We start from the raw sequence: 20,663 nt of genomic DNA, 5'->3' as shown, positions 1-20,663 counted from the left end.
AGTCTGGACCCCCCCCCCCTCCTAAAATCCTAGCTACGTCCCTGGATGGTTAAGAGGTGATATGATAGCCTTGTTTAAATATTTGAAGGGATGTCATATTGAGGAGGGAGCAAGCTTATTTTCTGCTGCTCCAGAGAATAGGACCTGGAGCAATGGATTCATACTACAGGAAAAGAGATGCCACCTAAACATTAGGAGGAACATCTGGACAGTGAGAGCTGTTTGACAGTGGGAGATGCTCCCTTGGAGAGCGATGGAGACTCCTTCTTTCGAGGTCTTTAAGCAGAGGCTGGATGGCCATCTCTCGGGGGTGCTTTGATTGTGAGTTCCTGCATGGCAGAATGGGGTTGGACTGGATGGTCCTTAGGGTCTCTTCCAACTCTGATTCTATGATTTTATCTCTTCCCCCCTCACAGCCCTTCGCAGAATGGTGTCGGCTGCCCCCCAAGGATGCTGCCAAGATGCCAGAGAGTGCCTGGAAACTGGCCTTCTACACCATCTCCTGGTCGTATGGCGGCTACCTGCTCTTCTTTGCTGGCTACCCCTTTTTCCATGACCCCCCATCTGTCTTTTATGGTACGGTAAGCAGCACAGACACGGGGGAAATCTACTTCTGTTGTATCATTGGGTCACTTATGTTTCTCTAGAACAGGGGTAGGCAAACTTTTTGAACCAGGGGGCCGGGTTGCTGTCCCTCAGACAACTGGGGGGCCGAAGCCGGGGTGGGTGGGTCTTCCACCCTCCGGGGGGGGCGTATGCCGGAGGTGGAGCTTCCACCCTCCGGGGGCGGGGCCACACGCCAGGGGCGGAGCTTCCACCGAAGCCCCACGGGGAGGAGGAGGCGTGTGCCTGCCCTCTCCTCCTCGGTCCCTTCCTTCGGCCGAAAGGGTTCCAAGGAGCCCTTTCGGCCGAAGGGGAGGGAGGCCGAAGGGAAGGGCTTGGGCACCTGTCCCAGGCACTTCCCTTTGGCCAAAAGGGCTCCAAAGGGCCCTTTCGGCCGAAAGGGCTTGGGCACTCGTCCCAGGCCCTTCCCTTCGGCCGAAAGGGCTCCAAGGGCCGTGGAGGAGCCCAGGAGGCAGCAGGCCGCTTCCGTGGGCCCCTTCGCGACCCATGCAGCCCCAGGCCTCCCTCCGGAGAGAGAGGCCTGGGGCCGCAAGGGCCCTGGAGGTAGCCCGTGGAGGCGGCAGGCCGCTTCTGCAGGCTCCATTTCGGCCCTTGCGGCCCCAGGCCTCCTTCCAGAGGGAGAGGCCTGGGGCCACAAGGGCCCTGGGGGTTGCCCGCGGAGGCGGAAGGCCGCTTCCGCGGGTCTCTTCTCTGCCCGTGCGGCCCCAGGCCTCCCTCTGGAGGGAGAGGCCTGGGGCCACATGGGCCGAGAAGGAGCCCGCAGAAGTCTTCGTCCTCCCGGGCGGTGCGCTCAAGAGGAGCCTGTCCCCTTTGGCCAGCTGGCCAATGGCTGGCTGGCCAAAGGGGACGAGCTCCTCTGTCCTAGCCCTGCGCGCTGTCCAGGAGGAGGAGGAGGAGGAGGCAGCTGTGGCTGCGGCGGCCGCAGCAGCAGGACCAGGCTGGGGCCAGTCCTGCCGCCTCTGCGGGCCGCATACGGCCCACGGGCCGGGGGTTGCCAACCCCTGCTGTAGAACAAGCCGCTCTGAGAGCCTTTAGGGCTGAAGGGCAGGATATAAATACCATAAATAGTAATGATAAATGTGGTCTGTGATACACATCTGGCCCTCCCAGAGCCATTTTTATGGCCACAGGGGCCCAATAAAAGGCCCCAAAGGCCTTTTCCCAACACAAAGTAACCCAGAAATTGACTTCCTCTTGGAGGAAAAGACCCTTTTAGCCCTATGGCTCAGAGAGGACCAAATGCTTGCAAAATTGCCCCGTCCATATACCCATCTATTTGCAGCAAAATATAAATCTTGATCATTTTTATGAAATCGCGGGTATGGCCCTCCAGTTTCCCCAAAGGGCCGGTGTGCCCCCCAAACTCCCAACATTTGCTCACACATAGAACAAGGGAGCGGGAACTCAGTATTTGGCACAAAAGGTTGGTTATACAAAGTAACTTTGGGGATTTGCAGAGAGAAAGAGGAAGCACCACTTGCCTCGCCATCCCTAGTGAAGCTTGGTTGTAGGCTAGATAAAAAGGTCCAGACACCTAACATCTCATGAACGTCTGAAGACCCACCATCTGTATCCCCAGAGAGAGGCATAGTCAGCTAGTTGCATTAGAACTTATGTTTCTTCTTCGTGGTCTCTGCGAATCACACAAATGGGTTATTTCTGCGCATGCGCAGAAAACTCGGAAACTTCTAGAATCTCTGGGCAGAAAGTCATGTAACTTTCTGCAGCCTCTTTTCAACTTTTTGGCGGTAGCCCCGCCCATCCCGTATATAGAGCCCCTGGTGGCCCGCTCCTCTTCAGTTCCTTCATTCCGCCGCGTAAGCAGCTCGAGGAACTTCGCTCTGTTAGCATTAGAATCTCTGACCATTCGGACATTGACCACCAGACCGGACTTGACCATTCTTTGGATCACGAATTGGACTTGTTTTTCTTCTCTCGTTTTGACCGCGGACCGAATTGACCACTCTCTGGACTCCGTTCACCACCTGGTAACGGTTTTCCAACCGCTGTGGCTTCATTTAAGCAATGTATTAATTGCGGGGCCAAATTTCCCATGTCGGACGGCCACGACAAGTGTGTCCTGTGCCTGGGAGAGGGCCATATCCCTGGGACTTGCAAACACTGCAAGGCCATGACTGCTCAGGCGTTAAAGAATAGAGACCAAAAACTTAAAGCGTCTCTGTATGACAAAGTTTTTCGGCCTGCAGCATCCGAAACTCAACCTACGACTTCGGACGCCCCAAAAGCAAAGGCTGACAAAGCTTCTAAAAGGGCTCATGCGGACAAGCAAAAGCCCCCAAAGGCTCCGAGGGAAGGACGAGAGTCCAGGAAAGCCAGATCGGCGTCCCCACCGCCGAAGACTAGGCGTAGAGGCCCTCCGAGCACGGTGTCGGTCCCTCCACCAGACTCACGTCCCGCGGCCACACCCGTCCCGGAGTTCTCCTCTGGTTCAGCTCTTCCACCACTGGAACCGAGGGTCCTGATCTCTTCCCACCTCTCGGTCCAAGATCCTGACTTAGAAATAGTCAATTTGGGTGACTCGTCGGAGTCCGAAGGTGAAATTCCGGACTCAGATGCACCACTTTCACCGCAGAGGCAGAGACAGCCCTCTCGATCACCATCCCGCTCTAGATGGGATAGAGCCTCGCCATCCCGTACCACACGGGATAGAACGGAGGCCGACGAAGCCCTGGACAGGAACCGCCGCGACCATTCCCCAGTATATGACCAGCCGGATAGGGCCCTTTTTGACATTTATCCTGACCTGATATTTGACTACCACACGGGTCAATACTTGTTGCCGGTGGACGCAGACCATCTCCGCCGTAAAGTCCCAGGCCCTACGAGAGTGAGGCCACACTCGCCTCAACGCGACCTGGCCGGACGTCGCTCTCCAACCAGAGATCAGTCGCCACCAAGCCAAAGGGACAGTCGATCTCCATCCATTTCTCACTCTCGCTCTATCTCTCCGTCGGTACAGCTAGATGTGGAACAATCTACGGCTTTTGGCGAGCCAGACGCCCCATCTCCGACAGACAATGTCCGTTCTTTTTCGGATAAAGTCATCAGAATGGCCGATGCCCTCAATCTAGAGGTGTCCCATCCCGAGGATGACGCACTCGACCCAGTAGAACGTCGTATTCATGGCTGTGCTCCTGCTCCTCCATCCGTGGCCTTCTTGCCTTCTTTGGAGAAAATTGCCAAGAGGTTGTGGGATACACCGGCATACATAGCCTCTACATCCAGAAAAATAGAGAACCTATACAGGGTCACCCCATCGGGACCGACTTGGTTGTTTAATCATCCTAAACCCAACTCGGCCATTGTAGAGGGTTCTCAGACTTCCTTTGCCGCACGCCCCTCCTCGTCACCTATGGACAAGGAGAGTAAGAAAATCGACGGCTTAGCAAAGAAGTTTTATGCCTCTGCTGCACTGGACATAAAAATTGCTAATTATTCAGCATGCATGGGGGCTTATGTTCAACTCCTTATGGAGAAGATGGACCCTGTCATCTGTGAGCTCCCAGAGGACAAGAAAAGGATCATGACGGCCATCCGTAACGAAGTGCACTCGGTAGGAGGCCAGCAGATCATCTCGGCGAGACATTCCACCGACTGCTCCTCTAAGATCCTCTTGGGCTCCGTGGCTCTTCAACACTATGCTTGGCTACGTTCATCTGATTTGACCCCACAGGCCAAAGCAGCGATTGAGGATATGCCGTTTGATAATTCTGGTCTCTTTAATAAAAAGACTGATGAAAAGCTGAGCTTCAGGTACAGAATGAAGACAGCAGCCAAGAAACACGGCATGTCTGCATCCAGCTCTAGACCCCAAAGGCAACGTTACAGTGGTCAGCATAGCTGGTTTCATCATGGACAACAACGGTTTCACCAGCCTGAACGACAGTTCCAGCCCCAGGATCCTGGTCATCAGGGCGGACGTCCTTGTTCCCCATCCCACCAGGATCGTCACCAACAGCCACAAAACCGCTATCAGCAGAGCTACAAAAAGAAAGACACCAGAGGCAAGAAACGATTCTGAAGCCCTCCTGCGCACTTCGTCACCTCCCCAACCAATAACCTACGGCCCTTCTTTAACACCTGGGCGTCCATTACTACAGACTCTTGGGCTCTCAACATAGTTCGAAGGGGTTATGCCCTAGAGTTTTCTGAGCTCCCCACCACCGGAGCCATCATTACCACCGTCCCCTCGGACACCCTTCTCGACGAAGTGCGCTCTCTCTTGGACAAGGGCGCTATCGAGCCCGTACACCCTTCTCAGGCTCGATACTGCTTCTTCTCTAAGTACTTTATTGTCCCCTATTTTGGACTTGCGAGCATTAAACTCTTTCATAATTTACAAACATTTCAGGATGGTAACTCTTGCTTCTATTCTGCCACTATTGCAGAAAGACTCCTGGTTTGCCACACTCGACCTGAAGGACGCCTATTTTCATGTCACGATAAGAGATGATCATCGCAGATTCCTGGCCTTCACCGTCGGACCAAATTTCTTTCGGTACAAGGTCCTTCTGTTCGGTTTGTCTTCAGCACCGAGGATCTTCACGAAATGTATGGCCCCCGTCGTCACTTATCTTTGCCAGCAGGGCATTGTAGTCTTCCCTTACCTGGACGACTGGCTATTCACCACGCCGTCGAGAGAGTCTCTCCAACACCAGATGGAGTTTGCCCAAGACCTACTAGCATCATTGGGACTACGAGTCAACCTCGAGAAGTCACATTTGACTCCATCCAGACAAATCGATTTTATAGGAACGTTGCTGGACTCAGAGTCAGCCAAGGCCTACCTCCCACGGTCCAGATTTCAAGCTCTGGCAACCGCCATACAGGCTTGCCTACACTACAGACATCTACCAGCCCGTGTGGTTCAAGTAGCAATGGGACATTTAGCCTCCACAACCTTTGTGATACTCTGGGCAAGGCTGCGCCTCAGGCCCGTACAATCCTGGTTCCTATCCGCCTTCGATCCGGTGAGGGACCAACCGGACAAGATTCTCACCATCCCAAGGAAGGTTCGAACTTCCCTGAAATGGTGGATCCGATCAGACAACGTCTGCTCCGGTATGCCCTTCACCCCACCCCAGCCAGAGATAACTCTGACTACGGACGCTTCCTTACAAGGATGGGGAGCCCACGCGATGGGTCTGACCGTCAAAGACAAATGGACTCGCGAGGAGTCAAGTCTCCACATCAACGCATTGGAGATGCTGGCAGTGGAAAAAGCTCTCAGGGCTTTTCAGAGTCTACTCTCCGACAAGGTGGTGCTCCTCCTAACGGACAACACTACGACCATGTACTACCTCAACAAACAAGGAGGTACGAGATCAAAGACTCTACTGGATATCACACTTCGAATCTGGGAATGGTGTATTCAGCACAGCATCCTGCTTCAATGCATCCACCTCCCAGGGGACGAAAACGACCTGGCGGATCAACTAAGCAGATCGCAGACGACATGCCATGAATGGAGACTACACCCAGACGTAGTCTCCTTCTTCTTCGTGGTCTCTGCGAATCACGCAAATGGGTTATTTCTGCGCATGCGCAGCAAACTCGGAAACTTCTAGAATCTCTGGGCAGAAAGTCATGTAACTTTCTGCAGTCTCTTTGCAACTTTTTGGCAGTAGCCCCGCCCATCCCGTATATAAGGCCCCAGTGGTCCGCTCCTCTTCAGTTCCTTCATTCCGCCGCGCTAGCAGCTCGAGGAACTTGCTGTTGTTCAGTACTGAATCTCTGACCAAAGCCCTTAAAATGGACATTTGACCAAACGGAACGGACTTCGACCTCTCTTTGCTTGCCGATTTCAACCTTGTCTGACTCTCACGGATTGACCCGGACCGGTGACGTTTCTCAGCGCTATGGCTTCTTTCAAGCAATGCACTAATTGCGGGGTTAAAATACCCATGTCGGATGGACATGACAAATGCGTCCCATGCTTGGGGGAAGGCCACATCCCCGGTTCCTGCAGGCATTGTAAGGCCATGACGGCCCAAGCCCTGAAGAATAGAGACCAGAAGCTGAAAGCGTCTCTATATGAAAAGGCCTTTCGCCCCGCTCTAACCGAGGCCCAGCCGGAGACTTCGGAGGCATCTAAATCGAAGCCGGATAAGGCTTCAAAAAGGCCTCATGGAGAGAAACAAAAGTCCTCCAAGGCGTCCAAAGATGGTCTAGAACCAAGGAAGGCTAGATCAGTGTCCCTGCCGCCTAAGACCAGGCGCAGGGCCCCCCCGAGTACTGTCTCGGTGCCTCCACCGGATTCATGTCCTGTACCAACTCCAATCCCAGAGTCTGCTTCGTCTTCGGCTCCACCTCTCGAGCCCAGAGTTCTGATCTCATCACACCTCTCTGTTCAGGATGCAGACTTGGAAATAGTCAATCTTGGTGAGTCGTCTGAATCTGAAGGAGAAATTCCTGACTTGGATGTTCAACTATCACCGCAGAGGCAGAAGCGCTCCTGGTCACCATCCCGTTCTAGACGGGATAGAACCTCACCATCCCGCTCTAGACGGGACAGAGCCTCACCATCCCGTCCCAGACGAGATAGACTACCAACCCTACAGAGAGACAGAGCCACTCTGGGAACAGAAGCTGACGAAGCCCTGGATAGGGATCGCCGCTCCAGCCCCCCTATGGAGGACTACCAGCCGGACAGGTCATTATTTGACACCTACCCGGACTTGATCTATGACTACCACACCGGCCAATACCTGTTACCGGTAGACGCAGACCACCTCCACCGCAACGTCCCCGGTCCTTCAAGAGTGAGGCCTCACTCTCCTCAACACTGTAGAGACAGTCACACGTCGCTCCGTTACGAGGGACCCGTCTCCGTTGAGCCACAGGGACAGCAGATCCCCTTCCGCTTCCCGCTCTCGTTCAGTTTCCCCGTCTGTCCAGCTATATGCAGAACAATCCCTAGCCTTTGGGGAACCGGATGCCCCCTCACCAACGGACGATGTCCACTCCTTTTCTGATAAGGTAATCAGAATGGCAGATGCTCTCAAACTCGAGGTCGCTCACCCTGAAGATGATGCCCTCGATCCGGTGGAACGCCGGATTCACGGCTGTGCTCCCGCTCCACCATCCCTGGCCTTTCTTCCATCCCTGGAAAAAATCGCCAAGAGGTCATGGGATACACCGGCATCCATCTCCTCCACTTCAAGGAAAATAGAGAACCTCTACAGGGTCACACTTTCAGGACCGTCTTGGTTGTTTAACCATCCAAAACCCAATTCGGCCATTGTGGAGGGCTCACAAACCTCCTTTGCGACTCGTCCCTCCTCATCCCCCATGGACAAGGAGAGTAGGAAAATCGACGGCCTGGTGAAGAAGTTTTATGCCTCCGCTGCATTGGACATAAAAATCGCCAACTATGCAGCGTGCATGGGGGCATATGTTCAACTCCTTATGGAGAAAATGGACCCTATCATCAGTGAGCTCCCTGACGATAAGAAGAGGATTATGTCCGCCATCAGGAATGAGGTCCACTCTGTGGGAGGTCAGCAGATAATATCAGCTAGACACTCAACTGATTGCTCTTCCAAAATTCTCTCCGGATCGGTAGCTCTTCGCCGATATGCCTGGCTCTGCTCCTCAGATTTGACCCCCCAGGCCAAAGCGGCCATAGAAGACATGCCATTTGATAACTCCGGCCTGTTTAATAAAGAGACAGATGAGAAATTAAGTTTTCGTTACAGGATGAAAACAGCTGCCAAGAAACACGGCATGTCAGCCTCCTCCTCCAGACCGACCAAGCAACGGTACAGTGGCCAACGAAACTGGTTCCACCACGGCCAGCAACGCTTCCACCATCCTGAAAGGCAGTTCCAGCCCCAAGATTCTTCACGCCAGGGCGGGCGCTCCAGGTCTCCCTCCCAACAAGACCGTCGCCAACCGCCCCAGAACCGCTACCAATCAGGTTATAAGAAGAAAGATGCTACGGGCAAAAAGAGATTCTGAAGCCCCCTAGCGCACTTCGTCATCTCCCAGACAGACGGCTTACAGCCCTTTTATAACACCTGGGCATCCATCTCAACAGACTCCTGGGTCCTAAACATAGTTCGAAGGGGTTATGCCCTGGAGTTTTCTGAGCTCCCCACCACCGGAGCTATCATTACCACCGTCCCCTCGGACACCCTTCTCGACGAAGTGCGCTCCCTCTTGGACAAAGGCGCTATCGAGCCTGTACAACCTTCCCAGGCCCGATACTGCTTTTTTTCTAAATACTTTATTGTCCCTAAAAAACCTGAGGGCCTTAGACCGATTTTGGACTTGCGCGCCCTGAACGCCTTCATAGCTTATAGACGCTTCAGGATGATAACTCTTGCTTCTATTCTGCCACTCTTGCAGAAGGACGCCTGGTTCGCCACGCTGGACCTGAAGGACGCCTATTTTCACATTGCGATACGGAACGACCATCGCAGATTCCTCGCCTTCACCGTTGGACCAGATTTCTTTCAATACAAGGTCCTTCCATTCGGCCTGTCTTCAGCTCCAAGGGTCTTCACGAAGTGTATGGCTCCTGTCATAGCTTACCTTCATCAGCGAGGAATCGTAGTCTTCCCCTACCTGGATGACTGACTGTTCACGGCACCATCCAGAGAGGCCCTTCAGCTCCAGATGGACTTTGCTCATGACCTTCTGGCATCTTTGGGACTTTGTGTCAACCTCGAAAAGTCTCATTTAACTCCGTCCAGACAGATCAATTTTATAGGCACACTACTGGACTCAGAATCAGCCAAAGCCTACCTTCCACGGTCCAGATTTCAAACCCTGACGCTCGCCATACGAGCCTGCCTACGGTACAGACATCTACCAGCCCGTGTGGTACAAGTTGCAATGGGACATTTGGCCTCCACAACCTTCGTTACTCTCTGGGCAAGACTGCGCCTCAGACCCGTACAGTCTTGGTTCCTGTCCGCCTTCGATCCGGTGAGGGACCATCCGGACAAGATTCTCACTATCCCAAGGAAGGTCCAAACCTCACTGAAATGGTGGCTCCGACCAGACAACGTCTGTTCCGGCATGCCATTTACCCCGCCTTCGCCAGAGATAACTCTGACAACAGACGCATCCCTGCAGGGATGGGGGGCCCATGCATTAGGCCTTACAGTCAAGGACAAGTGGACACGAACAGAGTCAAACCTCCACATCAATGCATTGGAGATGTTGGCAGTAGAGAAAGCGCTCAGGGCCTTCCAAGGCTTACTCTCCAACAAGGTGGTACTCCTCCTAACGGACAACACCACTACCATGTACTACCTCAACAAGCAAGGAGGTACAAGATCAAGAACTCTTCTAGCCATCACTCTCTGGATCTGGGACTGGTGCATACAGCACAACATTCTGCTTCAATGCATCCACCTTCCAGGAGACGAAAACGACCTGGCGGATCAACTCAGCAGATCCCAAACAACGTGCCACGAATGGAAACTACATCCAGAGGTAGTCTCCCGCCTTTTTCAACGATGGGGCACACCCATGGTGGATCTATTCGCCTCCCCCAGCAATGCCCAGCTAATCAAGTACTGCTCACTGGTTCGTGGAGCAGGCTCCCTGGGAAATGCCTTTCAGTTTCAATGGACAAACGGCCTCCTCTATGCATTCCCTCCCTTTCCGTTAATCACCAGGGTATTGACAAAGATGTGGTCAGACTCCACGGATGTGATCTTGATCACCCCGTGGTGGCCCAGACAGCCGTGGTTTGCTCCCCTGTTACAACGAGCCCAAGAGCATCTTCGCTTGAAACACCAACCCGACTTGCTTTCACTTCACAATGGACAAGTCCACCACCCCGAGATGCAGTCTCTCCCATTGGTGGCATGGAGGATTCAATCCTAAATTCACTACCATCCAGTGTACAAAATATGATCAAGGCAGCCCAAAGACCCTCTACCCAGAGGTCCTACGCCTACAAATGGGACAGATTCCTTGCCTTTCTATGAACCAAGGAAGTTCCACCAGCCCGTGTCTCCATCCCGGTAGTCCTGGATTTTCTCATGACACTAACGGAGGCAGGTCTCTCCTTGAGTTCTATCAAATGCTACCTGTCTGCCATCTCTTCACATTATTGCTTTCAAGACAAACCTTCCTTGTTTAGGAACCCTCTCATAAAGAGGTTCCTTAAAGGATTTAACAACCTACATCCCCCGATTGTGGACCCTCCACCACAATGGAGCTTGGACACGGTTCTGGCTTATCTAGCCTCTAAGCCCTTTGAACCATTAACTACCACGGACTTGAGACTCCTAACCTGGAAGACAGCCTTCCTGGTAGCTATCACGTCAGCGCGCCGGGCTGGTGAACTATGTGCCCTTAGGATGGATCAACCCTTTCTCCGTTTTCACAAGGACAAAGTGGTTCTCCGTACGGACATTACGTTTTTGCCAAAAGTAGTGTCTGCTTTTCACATCAATCAGGACATTGTTTTACCAACTCTGGCTCCTAATCCGACCACAGACTCTGAGCGCCAGCTCCACGCTCTAGATGTTAGGAGAGCGCTGGCATTTTACTTGGACAGGACAGCTGGTTCCAGACGCTCGGAGAGACTATTCGTATGTTACTCCGAAGCCAAGAAAGGGCTGCCGGTGTCACCGCAGAGGTTCTCCAAGTGGGTAGTCAACACCATCTGCCTCTGCTACGAGCTGGCTGACAAGCCCTTACCAGGTCGGGTTAGAGCCCATACAACTAGGGCGGTAGCAGCATCCGCAGCCTTTTTGACGGGAATTTCCCTCGAGGACATTTGTAAGGCTGCCGTCTGGTCCCAACCATTGACATTCATCAGACATTACAGGCTGGATGCCAGGGCCAGACAGGATGCAGCCTTTGGGAGGGCAGTGTTACTTTCTGCCATTCATTAACCTGTGTTAATTTCAATAAATAACACATGTGTTCGGTTTACATACTTATTGTTTATTGATTTGTGTTAATTGACACTCCCTCCTCCAAAGACTACAGCTCGCTAGTCTAACCCATTCGTGTGATTCGCAGAGACCACGAAGAAGAAGGACAGGTTGCTCACCTGTAACTGTGTTTCTTCGAGTGGTCATCTGCGAATTCACACAAACCCACCCATCCTTCCCCTCAGTGTCTGCTCATTGACAACGCTTGTTGCCGCGCTGTTCGCGGCTCATTCGGAACTGAAGAGGAGCGGACCACTAGGGGCCTTATATACGGGATGGGCGGGGCTAACGCCAAAAAGTTGCAAAGAGACTGCAGAAAGTTACATGACTTTCTGCCCAGAGATTCTAGAAGTTTCCGAGTTTGCTGCGCATGCGCAGAAATAACCCATTTGTGTGAATTCGCAGATGACCACTCGAAGAAACACAGTTACAGGTGAGCAACCTGTCCTTCCTCTTCCAGCGGTGGGGCACGCCGACGGTGGACCTATTTGCTTCCCCCAGCAATGCCCAACTGAACGAGTACTGCTCACGGGTTCGTGCACCTGGCTCTCTGGGGAATGCCTTCCAATTTCAATGGACGAACCGCTTCTTTTACGCGTTTCCTCCCTTTCCACTGGTGACCAGAGTATTAGCAAAGATGTTGATGGATTCCACAGACGTGATCCTGATCACCCCGTGGTGGCCCAGGCAACCATGGTTTGCTCCCCTGCTTCAACGGGCCCAAGATCATCTTCGCCTAGAGCACTGGACCAACTTACTTTCCCTCCACGACGGACAAGTTCTCCATCCAGAGATGCAGTCTCTCCCATTGGTGGCATGGAGGATTCGATCCTGACTTCGCTTCCACCAGGCGTACAGGATATAATTAGGGCAGCTCAGAGACCTTCTACCCAAAGATCCTATGCATACAAGTGGGACAAGTTCCTTGCCTTTTTACAAACCAGGGACATCCCTCCATCCCGTGTTTCCATCCCGGTGGTCCTGGACTTCCTCATGACATTGGCTGGAACAGGTCTCTCCTTAAGCTCTATTAAGTGCTACCTGTCCGCCATCTCTTCCCACTATTTGTTTCGGAACAAATCCTCTTTATTTAGGGACCCTCTTATAAAAAGGTTCCTGAAGGGATTTAATAATCTGCACCCTCCTGTTCTGGACCCACCACCGCAGTGGAGTTTGGACACTGTTCTGGCTCGACTAGTCTCTAAGCCCTTTGAACCTCTAGCTACCACAGATTTGAGGCTTCTAACTTGGAAAACAGCCTTCTTGGTAGCTATCACATCAGCCCGCCGAGCTGGTGAATTGTGTGCTCTTAGGATGGACCAACCCTTTATCCGTTTCCACAAGGACAAAGTGGTGCTCCATACGGACATTACCTTTCTGCCAAAGGTGGTGTCTGCCTTTCACATGAACCAGGACATCGTTTTGCCCACTCTGGCTCCTAACCCGACCACAGACTCTGAGCACCATCTCCATGCCTTAGATGTCCGCAGGGCACTGGCCTTCTACTTGGATAGGACTTCTGCTTCCAGGCGTTCAGAGAGACTGTTTGTGTGTTACTCCGAAGCCAAGAAAGGGCTGCCAGTTTCACCACAGAGGTTCTCCAAATGGGTGTCCAACACCATCCACCTCTGCTACGAACTGGCGGGTAAGCCCTTACCAGGCCGGGTTAGAGCCCACGCAACAAGGGCGGTAGCAGCATCCTCAGCCTTTTTGACAGGGATCTCGCTCGAGGATGTATGCAAAGCTGCTGTCTGGTTCCAGCCATCAACATTTATTAAACACTATAGGCTGGATGCCAGAGCCAGGCAGGAAGCAGCTTTTGGGAGGGCAGTGTTACTCTCTGCCATGCACTAAAACCCTTACACTGTTAATAAATAACACAGTTGTTTGGTTTACATACTTTATTGTTTATTGTCTCATTCTTGGGTTTTGACACTCCCTCCTCCATTGACTGCAGCTCGCTAGTCTAACCCATTTGTGTGATTTGCAGAGACCATGAAGAAGAAGGACAGGTTGCTCACCTGTAACTGTGTTTCTTCGAGTGGTCATCTGCGAATTCACACAAACCCACCCATCCTCCCCTCAGTGTCTGCTCATTTAACAATGCTTGGAGTCGCGCTGTTTGCGGCTCATTCGGAACTGAAGAGGAGCGGGCCACCAGGGGCTCTATATACGGGATGGGTGGGGCTACCGCCAAAAAGTTGCAAAGAGGCTGCAGAAAGTTACATGACTTTCTGCCCAGAGATTCTAGAAGTTTCCGAGTTTGCTGCGCATGCGCAGAAATAACCCATTTGTGTGAATTCGCAGATGACCACTCGAAGAAACACAGTTACAGGTGAGCAACCTGTCCGTCTTCATACCTGGCTGAAGGTGACTTAGGCTGTTTCTGTAATTTGTGTAACTGTACACAAAGGACCAAAGGAAAGGGTCTTCATGTACAAGATGCCCTTTTGCCAATGTAAGATGTAATATTACCTAATGTGAAAAGGAGAAGGAGAAAGAAGGTAAAGGAATCTAGCAGCACCTTTGAGAATATTTCAGCATGAGCTTTCGAGGATCCACGAAAGCTCAGGCTGAAATAAACCAGCTAGTTTATTGCTCCTCATTCCCTTCTCCTTCCCCGTTTTCTGTTTTATGTCAACTATATCAGCCTAAATTTATTTCCAAACAGGCCTTGACATTGTCATTGTACTCTGCCTGCGAAACCTCTGTAGTTTCACACCAGAAAAAGAGAGGCCCAGTTCTCAAATGGAGATGCATTGTGGAAGGAACATTTTTATTATTCTATGCACTCTGCTTTTTCCCCTGAATTATTTTGATTCCACTGAGTTGATGTTCCTCTTCTCTTTCTTCCTGGTTTTCTAGACTGGGAGAAGGGTATGGAGGTGCCAACGGACATTGCAATTGCCTACCTGATGCAAGCCAGCTTTTATGCCCACTCCCTCTATGCTACGCTCTACATGGATGCCTGGCGTAAGGATTCGGTCGTGATGCTCATTCACCATGTGGTCACCCTGATGCTGATCTCCTTCTCCTACATTTTCAGGTGATGCCTTCCCTGTATCTGCACTCTTGTCTGGCTGCACACTTCCATCCCTTCTCTCCCTTCCCTGATTCTGTTTCTATGGCATCTCAAAATGTTCATGCGCACTCCTCATTGTGTGTGGAAAGGCATGGGCCATGCCACAGAAGAGAATAATTCAGAGAGAGGGAAATTTTCCCTTTAAAAACAACAACTACAGCTTCCAGTATCCTCCCAGGCCATGTTGACTGCAAGATCCTGGGAGTTGTAGCCAAACAAGAAAACATCCCTCTTCCCCAGAGAGACAGTTTTCCATCATTTGCTCCCTTGTCCTTTGTTAAATGAGAAAAGTCAAGGAGTGAAACTGGAAACATCTGACTGCAAACTCAGGGCTCTGTACCTTTGCCTGATTGTCTCACACTTTGCCCCGTAGGTACCACAATGTTGGGATTCTTGTCCTGTTCCTCCATGACATCAGTGACGTTCAGCTGGAGTTTACCAAGCTGAACGTCTACTTCAAGTACCGCAATGGCGTCTACCACCGGATCAACGACATTATCTCCAATGCCGGCTGTGTCTCCTTTGGCGTCACCTGGTGAGTTTAACTCCTCTCAACTCCCTGGTTGTATCTGCATCTGGCATCAGTTGTGGATCCACTGTCCAGCTTTCACAACCATACATAGGAATTGGAAATACGACGGCATGGACCATCTAGACTTTGGTATTCCATGCTTATCTTTACACTTGAGGATCTTGTCTGGTTCCTTCATAGCTGCCTTTATAAGTCTGAGGGCCTGTACTCATGGACCAAAAGACCCAAGTTTCCCCCAGCCTGGCATTGTCCTATCCGGACAACACAGGCCATTAGCCCTAGACTGGGATTAGCCAAACCAGACTCTGATCCATTGGTCCTGGTCCAGTCCTGGCTCAAGAAGGCCTTAGTCCAGTCCAAAAAAACCTGTCTGTTTGCCAAGGAGTCCAGGATGTGAAGTGGTTAAGTGGTAGTACTTGCAGCCACAACATTGTGTGTTCAGTCGTGAGAGGCTCCAAGGTCTACTCAGCCTTTTGTTCTTTCATAGGTCAGTAAAATGAGTACCCAGCTTGTTGGGGGCAATAGGCTTACATGTTGTAAGCTGCTTAAAGACTGCTTAGTTCAGTATAAAGTGGTGTAGAAATGTAAATGCCATTGCTGTTGCAGGAAACTCTGTGGCAACAGATGGCACCACACATCTACCTGCTGCCACTGCTGCATCTTCTCTGAAGGTCCTGCTATGGCATCTGGCATTGGAAAGGTGTACCTGGCCACATAAGTGTAGAAAGGTGGGATGTGAAGGGTGCCTTTAAAGAAGACATAGCAGTGGCAGGTAATGGATGCGTGGTAGCAGCGGGTCCATGGCATGATGGTGGGCAGACATATAAACATCCACCCATCACTGTGCTGGCTGGCATATGTGGACACTCATATGAACAGCTAACTGGCATTGCTCTGGGGTGCCCAGGAAATGGGGGGAATTTGGGGCAGTTTCGGGGCCAGAATATTCCTCCCTGTTCCTGGAGTATTCTGACCCATGTGGGCACAGCCATGGCGATGGAGTTAATATGAAAACCATCACTGGAAATGTAGAGGGAGGTTCACCACATGTAAATTTACCTCACTTTCTTTCATTTTTTGGAAGGAAAAAATTGAGTTTCCGCCTGTAAAATTGATTACACTTTAATTTTTAAAATATTAAGCAAAACACATGGTGCAGATATTTCTCTAATATATAACTGCCGTTTTTGAAAAACGTAAACCTACCACCTAAAATGATGGCAATCAAGAGGTTTCAGTAAGGCCTTTGACAAGGTTTCCCATGACATTCTTGTAAACAAGCTTGTAGAATGTGGGCTAGACAAGGTAACTGTTACATGGATTTGTAATTGGTTGACTGGCTAAACCCAAAGGGTGCTCAACAATGGCTCTTTTTCATCCTGGAGAGAAGTGACCAGTGGGGTGTCCAGTGGGGCTCTGTCCTGGGCCCAGGGCTATTCAACATCTTTATCAATTACTTGGAGGACAGAACTGGGAGCACACTTATCAAATGTGCAGATGACACCAAATTAGGAGGAATAGCTATTACTCCAGAGGACAGGATCAAGATTCAAAGTGACCTGAATAGACTAGAAAGCTGGGCCAGAGCTAACAACATTAACTTGAACATGGAGAAATGTAAGGTACTGCACTTAGGGCGGAAAAATGAAATGCACAGATATAGGATGGGGGACACCTGACTGAACAAGAATTATATGTGTGAAAGGGGTCTGGGAGTCGAAGTAGACCACAAGTTGAACATGAGTCAACAGTGCGATGCGGCAGCTAAAAAGGCCAATGCGATTTTAGGCTGCATCAATAGAAGTATAGTGTCTAGATCAAGAGAAGTAATAGTGCCACTCTATTCTGATTTGGTCAGGATCCACCTGGAATATTGTGTCCAGTTCTGGGCAAACACAATTTAAAAAGGATGTTGAAAAACTGGAGCCATATGTCCAAAGGAGGGCAACTAAAATGGTGAAGGGTCTGGAAAGCATGAAGCCCTGTGAGGAATGACTAAGGGCAAGCAATCTCCATTATTCTTTATGGGCAAGCAATCCCCATTATTCTGGAATGGCCAGCGGAGGGAGACAAATTCATGGCAAAAATGCCCCCTAGGAAGACACTTGGAGATAATAAATACAGTAGTGAATTATTTTTCAGGGGGATATGACCCCCCAAAAGAGCCAGCGTGGTATAATGGGTTGACCATTGGACTATGACTCTGGAGACTAGGTTTCAGCTCCGAGCTTCGCCATAGAAACCCAGTAGCAGACCTTGGGCAAGTCACACACTCAGTCTCGCAGGATGCCAATGGCAAATCCTTTCTGAACAAATCTTGCCAAGAAAACCCTGTAATAGAGTCACATTTGGGTCACCATAAGTCGGAAACTACTTGAAGGCACACAGCAACAAATGACCCCCCAAGCCTCCATCCCTTGCTTTAGTGCCACATAGATCCCTCCACCCCGGTGTAAAAGCGTGCTAATAGAAGGCGCAGTTTCCGACATGCTCTCTTCTTTGTCCAGGTTCTGGTTCCGACTGTACTGGTTTCCCCTCAAGGTGCTGTACGCCACGTGCCACACAAGCCTCCAGACGGTGCCCAACATTCCTTTCTACTTTTTCTTCAATGCTTTGCTGCTCATCCTCACTTTGATGAATATCTACTGGTTCTTGGTGAGTAGCCAGGATTGGCAAGGCATTAGTGGCTTTGGCCATTAACATGATGCACACCCTCATGCGTGGGGCTATAGCAAGTTTAAGGACATATCGTCTGTTTAGCCAGGAGAAGAGACGGTTCAGAGTTGATATGATAACCCTGTTTAAGTATTTGAGGGGATGTCATATTGAGGAAGGAGCAAGCTTATTTTCTGCTGCCCCAGAGAGTAGGACCCAGAACAATGGTTGCAAAGTACAGGAAAAGAGATTCCAGTTCAACATTAGGAGGAACAGACTCTTCCTCGGAGATTATGGTGGAGTCTCCTTCCTTGGAGGTCTTTAAGCAGAGACTTGATGGCCATCTGTTGGGGATGCTTTGACTGAGAGTTCCTGCATGGCAGAAAGGGGTTGGACTGGATGGCCCTTGTGGTCTCTTCCAACTCTATGATTCTATTATATTTTTGAAAATCCACAGTAGTGCCCAGATTCGCAGGGGATGCTGGTAATACTAGTCCATCTCTTTTACTAACTTTTCCAGGTATGGAGTCGGTAACTTAATTACTGTAATTGAGGGGCTCTTTTTTGGAGCTCCTTTATGGGTATTTTTAATGATGCATTTCTGGCTCTAAGACACAACAGCACCTTATGGGTGATCTGCCGAGTTTGGCCATGCTGGCATGGGAATTCTAGCTGTAGTCCAAGCTAAGAAGCTGTAAATCCAAATTAAATCCAAGGAAAGGCTGGGTCCTGCCCCCAAAGCCATTTTTGAGGCTATACCAGCACCCCTAATTTTGTGTGTGTGTGTGAAGGGGGTTAATTTTGCAACATTTTCTGGACCACTTTAGAGGCAAGACAGGCCTTTAAAAAACAAGAAGTACATTGGAAGTTGTACTTGCTGTTTTTAAAGCCTCTCCTGGCCTTAAAAGGACCTGGGAAGGGGCCAGAAACATGGTGAAGTTGCCCATTCCCCCACCATCTTGCCCCGTAGTCACTATTTGGGGCTAAAACTGGACAACAAAAATTTGAAAAATTGAGAACAGTGGGGTGCAGCCCTCCAATGCCCCACAAAGGGCCAGCGTAGTCTCCCGACCCCTAGAAGCGAACGCATAATGGGATGCAAAGTATTGCAGGAAAAGCCTGTGGTCCAGTAAACTGACTATCTCCTGTCCCTTTTCCACAGTACATCGTCTTCTTTGTCGCAAAAGTCTTGCTGGGACAAGTCCGGGAAGTGAACGACGTGCGAGAGTATGATATTGACGCAATCTCCAAGAAGAAAGATGGGGAGCTGCACATCCCCAGCTGCTTGAAAGAGGGGTATTTATCCCAAGAAGGAGGGAAGGAGAAAAGGGGACTTAGAGACATACCAGTTGCCATCTTACCCAGTATCCTGCTTCCAACAGTGAACGGCCAAGTGCAGCTGTTGGAAAGTTATCAGATAGCAGCGACCTCTAGTTGTTTTATCATAGGAGACAAACATTTGTGGATAGAGTGTCTCTGAATATAGTAGTCCCTCCACATTCGCCGTGAATGTGGGAAAACCGTAAATAAAAAAAAACACTATTCTTTTTACCCAAGAGAACACCTATTTCGGCATCTCCAGGTGCTCCAGCGCAACTCTGTGGCCAATATCTGCCAGAAGGGGATCACAGAATCATGCTGGAGGACCTACAAATGCCTAGAGGTTCTCCAGCACAACTCTATGGTCAACTTCGGGCAGAGTTGTGCTGAGGACCTAGGGATTCCTAGAGGGGACATATTAATCAAATCCGCCAATAATCAAAGCTGCAAAAGTCAACGCCGCAAATGTGGAGGGCCACCTGTAAGTTCTGCTTAGCTCTTTCAGTGGGGACATAAAAACAGTTGCACAGGCTCCATGCGACAGAGCTGTGGAGTCAGTGCACTAACTTTTGAGTCCGGCTCTGTTTTTCTATTGTACTTTGGGTGGAACGGCTTTACCTCTAATATTGATCACTGTCTCTCTCCCACAGGAATCATTTGAAAAATGGACTCGTGAAGGACAAACGGTTATAAACACTGTGCAGCCAAACAGAGTCAGGCCAACTCCGGAGAGAGAGCGACCCTGTGGGGTGGTCCTTTCTCTCCTTCCAAGCCCAGCCTGTTATGGGGTGCTGCAGGGACTTCCACCTATCCATCCCTGCATCCCACTATTCCAGTAGCTACAGCGAGAAGCGTTCCGGTGGACTAGAAGCAGCAGGAGGCCTGCAAAGCAATATTTCTTTTCTGCACCAGTCAGGGTGGAATCATGACCGTTTTGCAAACAGTGGGGGGAACCCTCCTCCCAAACGTCCCCTGCATTGGTGTGATGGCTTTGCAGAGAGAAGCTCAGCCTCACAGGACCTTTGGAATGGCCCCAAGAGGACGGAGGCGCTCCCCTCTCAGGTCCCGGCCCTCCGGGGTCCCTGACTATTTATGGAGAGCAAGGAAGAGCCCCGCCAGAAGCTCCAAGCAGCTGAATGGAGTCGGAGAGGAGAAAGCAAGCACATGCGTGGATCAGTGAATTTTCGGCTCTGCTAGTTGTGGGCTGAGGACAAGTACCCCATAATGCCCTATTGGCACTTTATTCCCGTCCAGTACCCTTTATGAGATTTGGAGATAGATAGATAGATGATAGATAGATAGATAGATAGATAGATAGATAGATAGATAGATAGATATTTTCATTCCTTAATTCTGGATAGAGCTTTGGTCTGTTTGGGAGAGGTAAACGGGTCTTGTGTTTTGTCTCAGGGTGTACTTGGTTTCCTCTTCCTCCTAATTGTGTTAGGTCAAGGTGATAAAAGTATGACCCTAGGGTCCAAAAAAGCTTGAAAGTACATCCACCCAAAATGCCCTCCAGCTGGTGCCA

At 50.6% G+C, this 20,663-nt stretch overlaps 1 protein-coding gene across 2 annotated transcripts in view; it reads left to right on the top strand.

The window, feature by feature from the left end:
• Nucleotides 1–20,418, top strand: part of CERS1 (ceramide synthase 1) — a 57,557-nt gene extending 37,139 nt beyond the window's left edge. For both annotated transcript variants that reach the window (XM_089535839.1, XM_089535841.1), the window contains exons 2-7: nucleotides 417–576; nucleotides 14,412–14,592; nucleotides 15,002–15,163; nucleotides 17,668–17,815; nucleotides 18,978–19,111; nucleotides 19,786–20,418. In XM_089535839.1, coding sequence (XP_089391965.1) covers nucleotides 417–576; nucleotides 14,412–14,592; nucleotides 15,002–15,163; nucleotides 17,668–17,815; nucleotides 18,978–19,111; nucleotides 19,786–19,828 — 828 coding nt within the window. In that variant the 3' untranslated portion in view covers nucleotides 19,829–20,418. The remainder of the gene's footprint in view (nucleotides 1–416; nucleotides 577–14,411; nucleotides 14,593–15,001; nucleotides 15,164–17,667; nucleotides 17,816–18,977; nucleotides 19,112–19,785) is intronic.
• The last annotated feature ends 245 nt before the right edge of the window (nucleotides 20,419–20,663 follow it).

Source organism: Sceloporus occidentalis, unplaced genomic scaffold, assembly GCF_023333645.1.
Source record: "Sceloporus occidentalis isolate IW3139 unplaced genomic scaffold, rSceOcc1.0.p SCAF_8, whole genome shotgun sequence".
Classification (NCBI taxonomy): Eukaryota; Metazoa; Chordata; class Lepidosauria; order Squamata; family Phrynosomatidae; genus Sceloporus; species Sceloporus occidentalis.
Note: the sequence above shows the minus strand (reverse complement) of the source record. Positions and strands in the feature narration are given on the sequence as shown.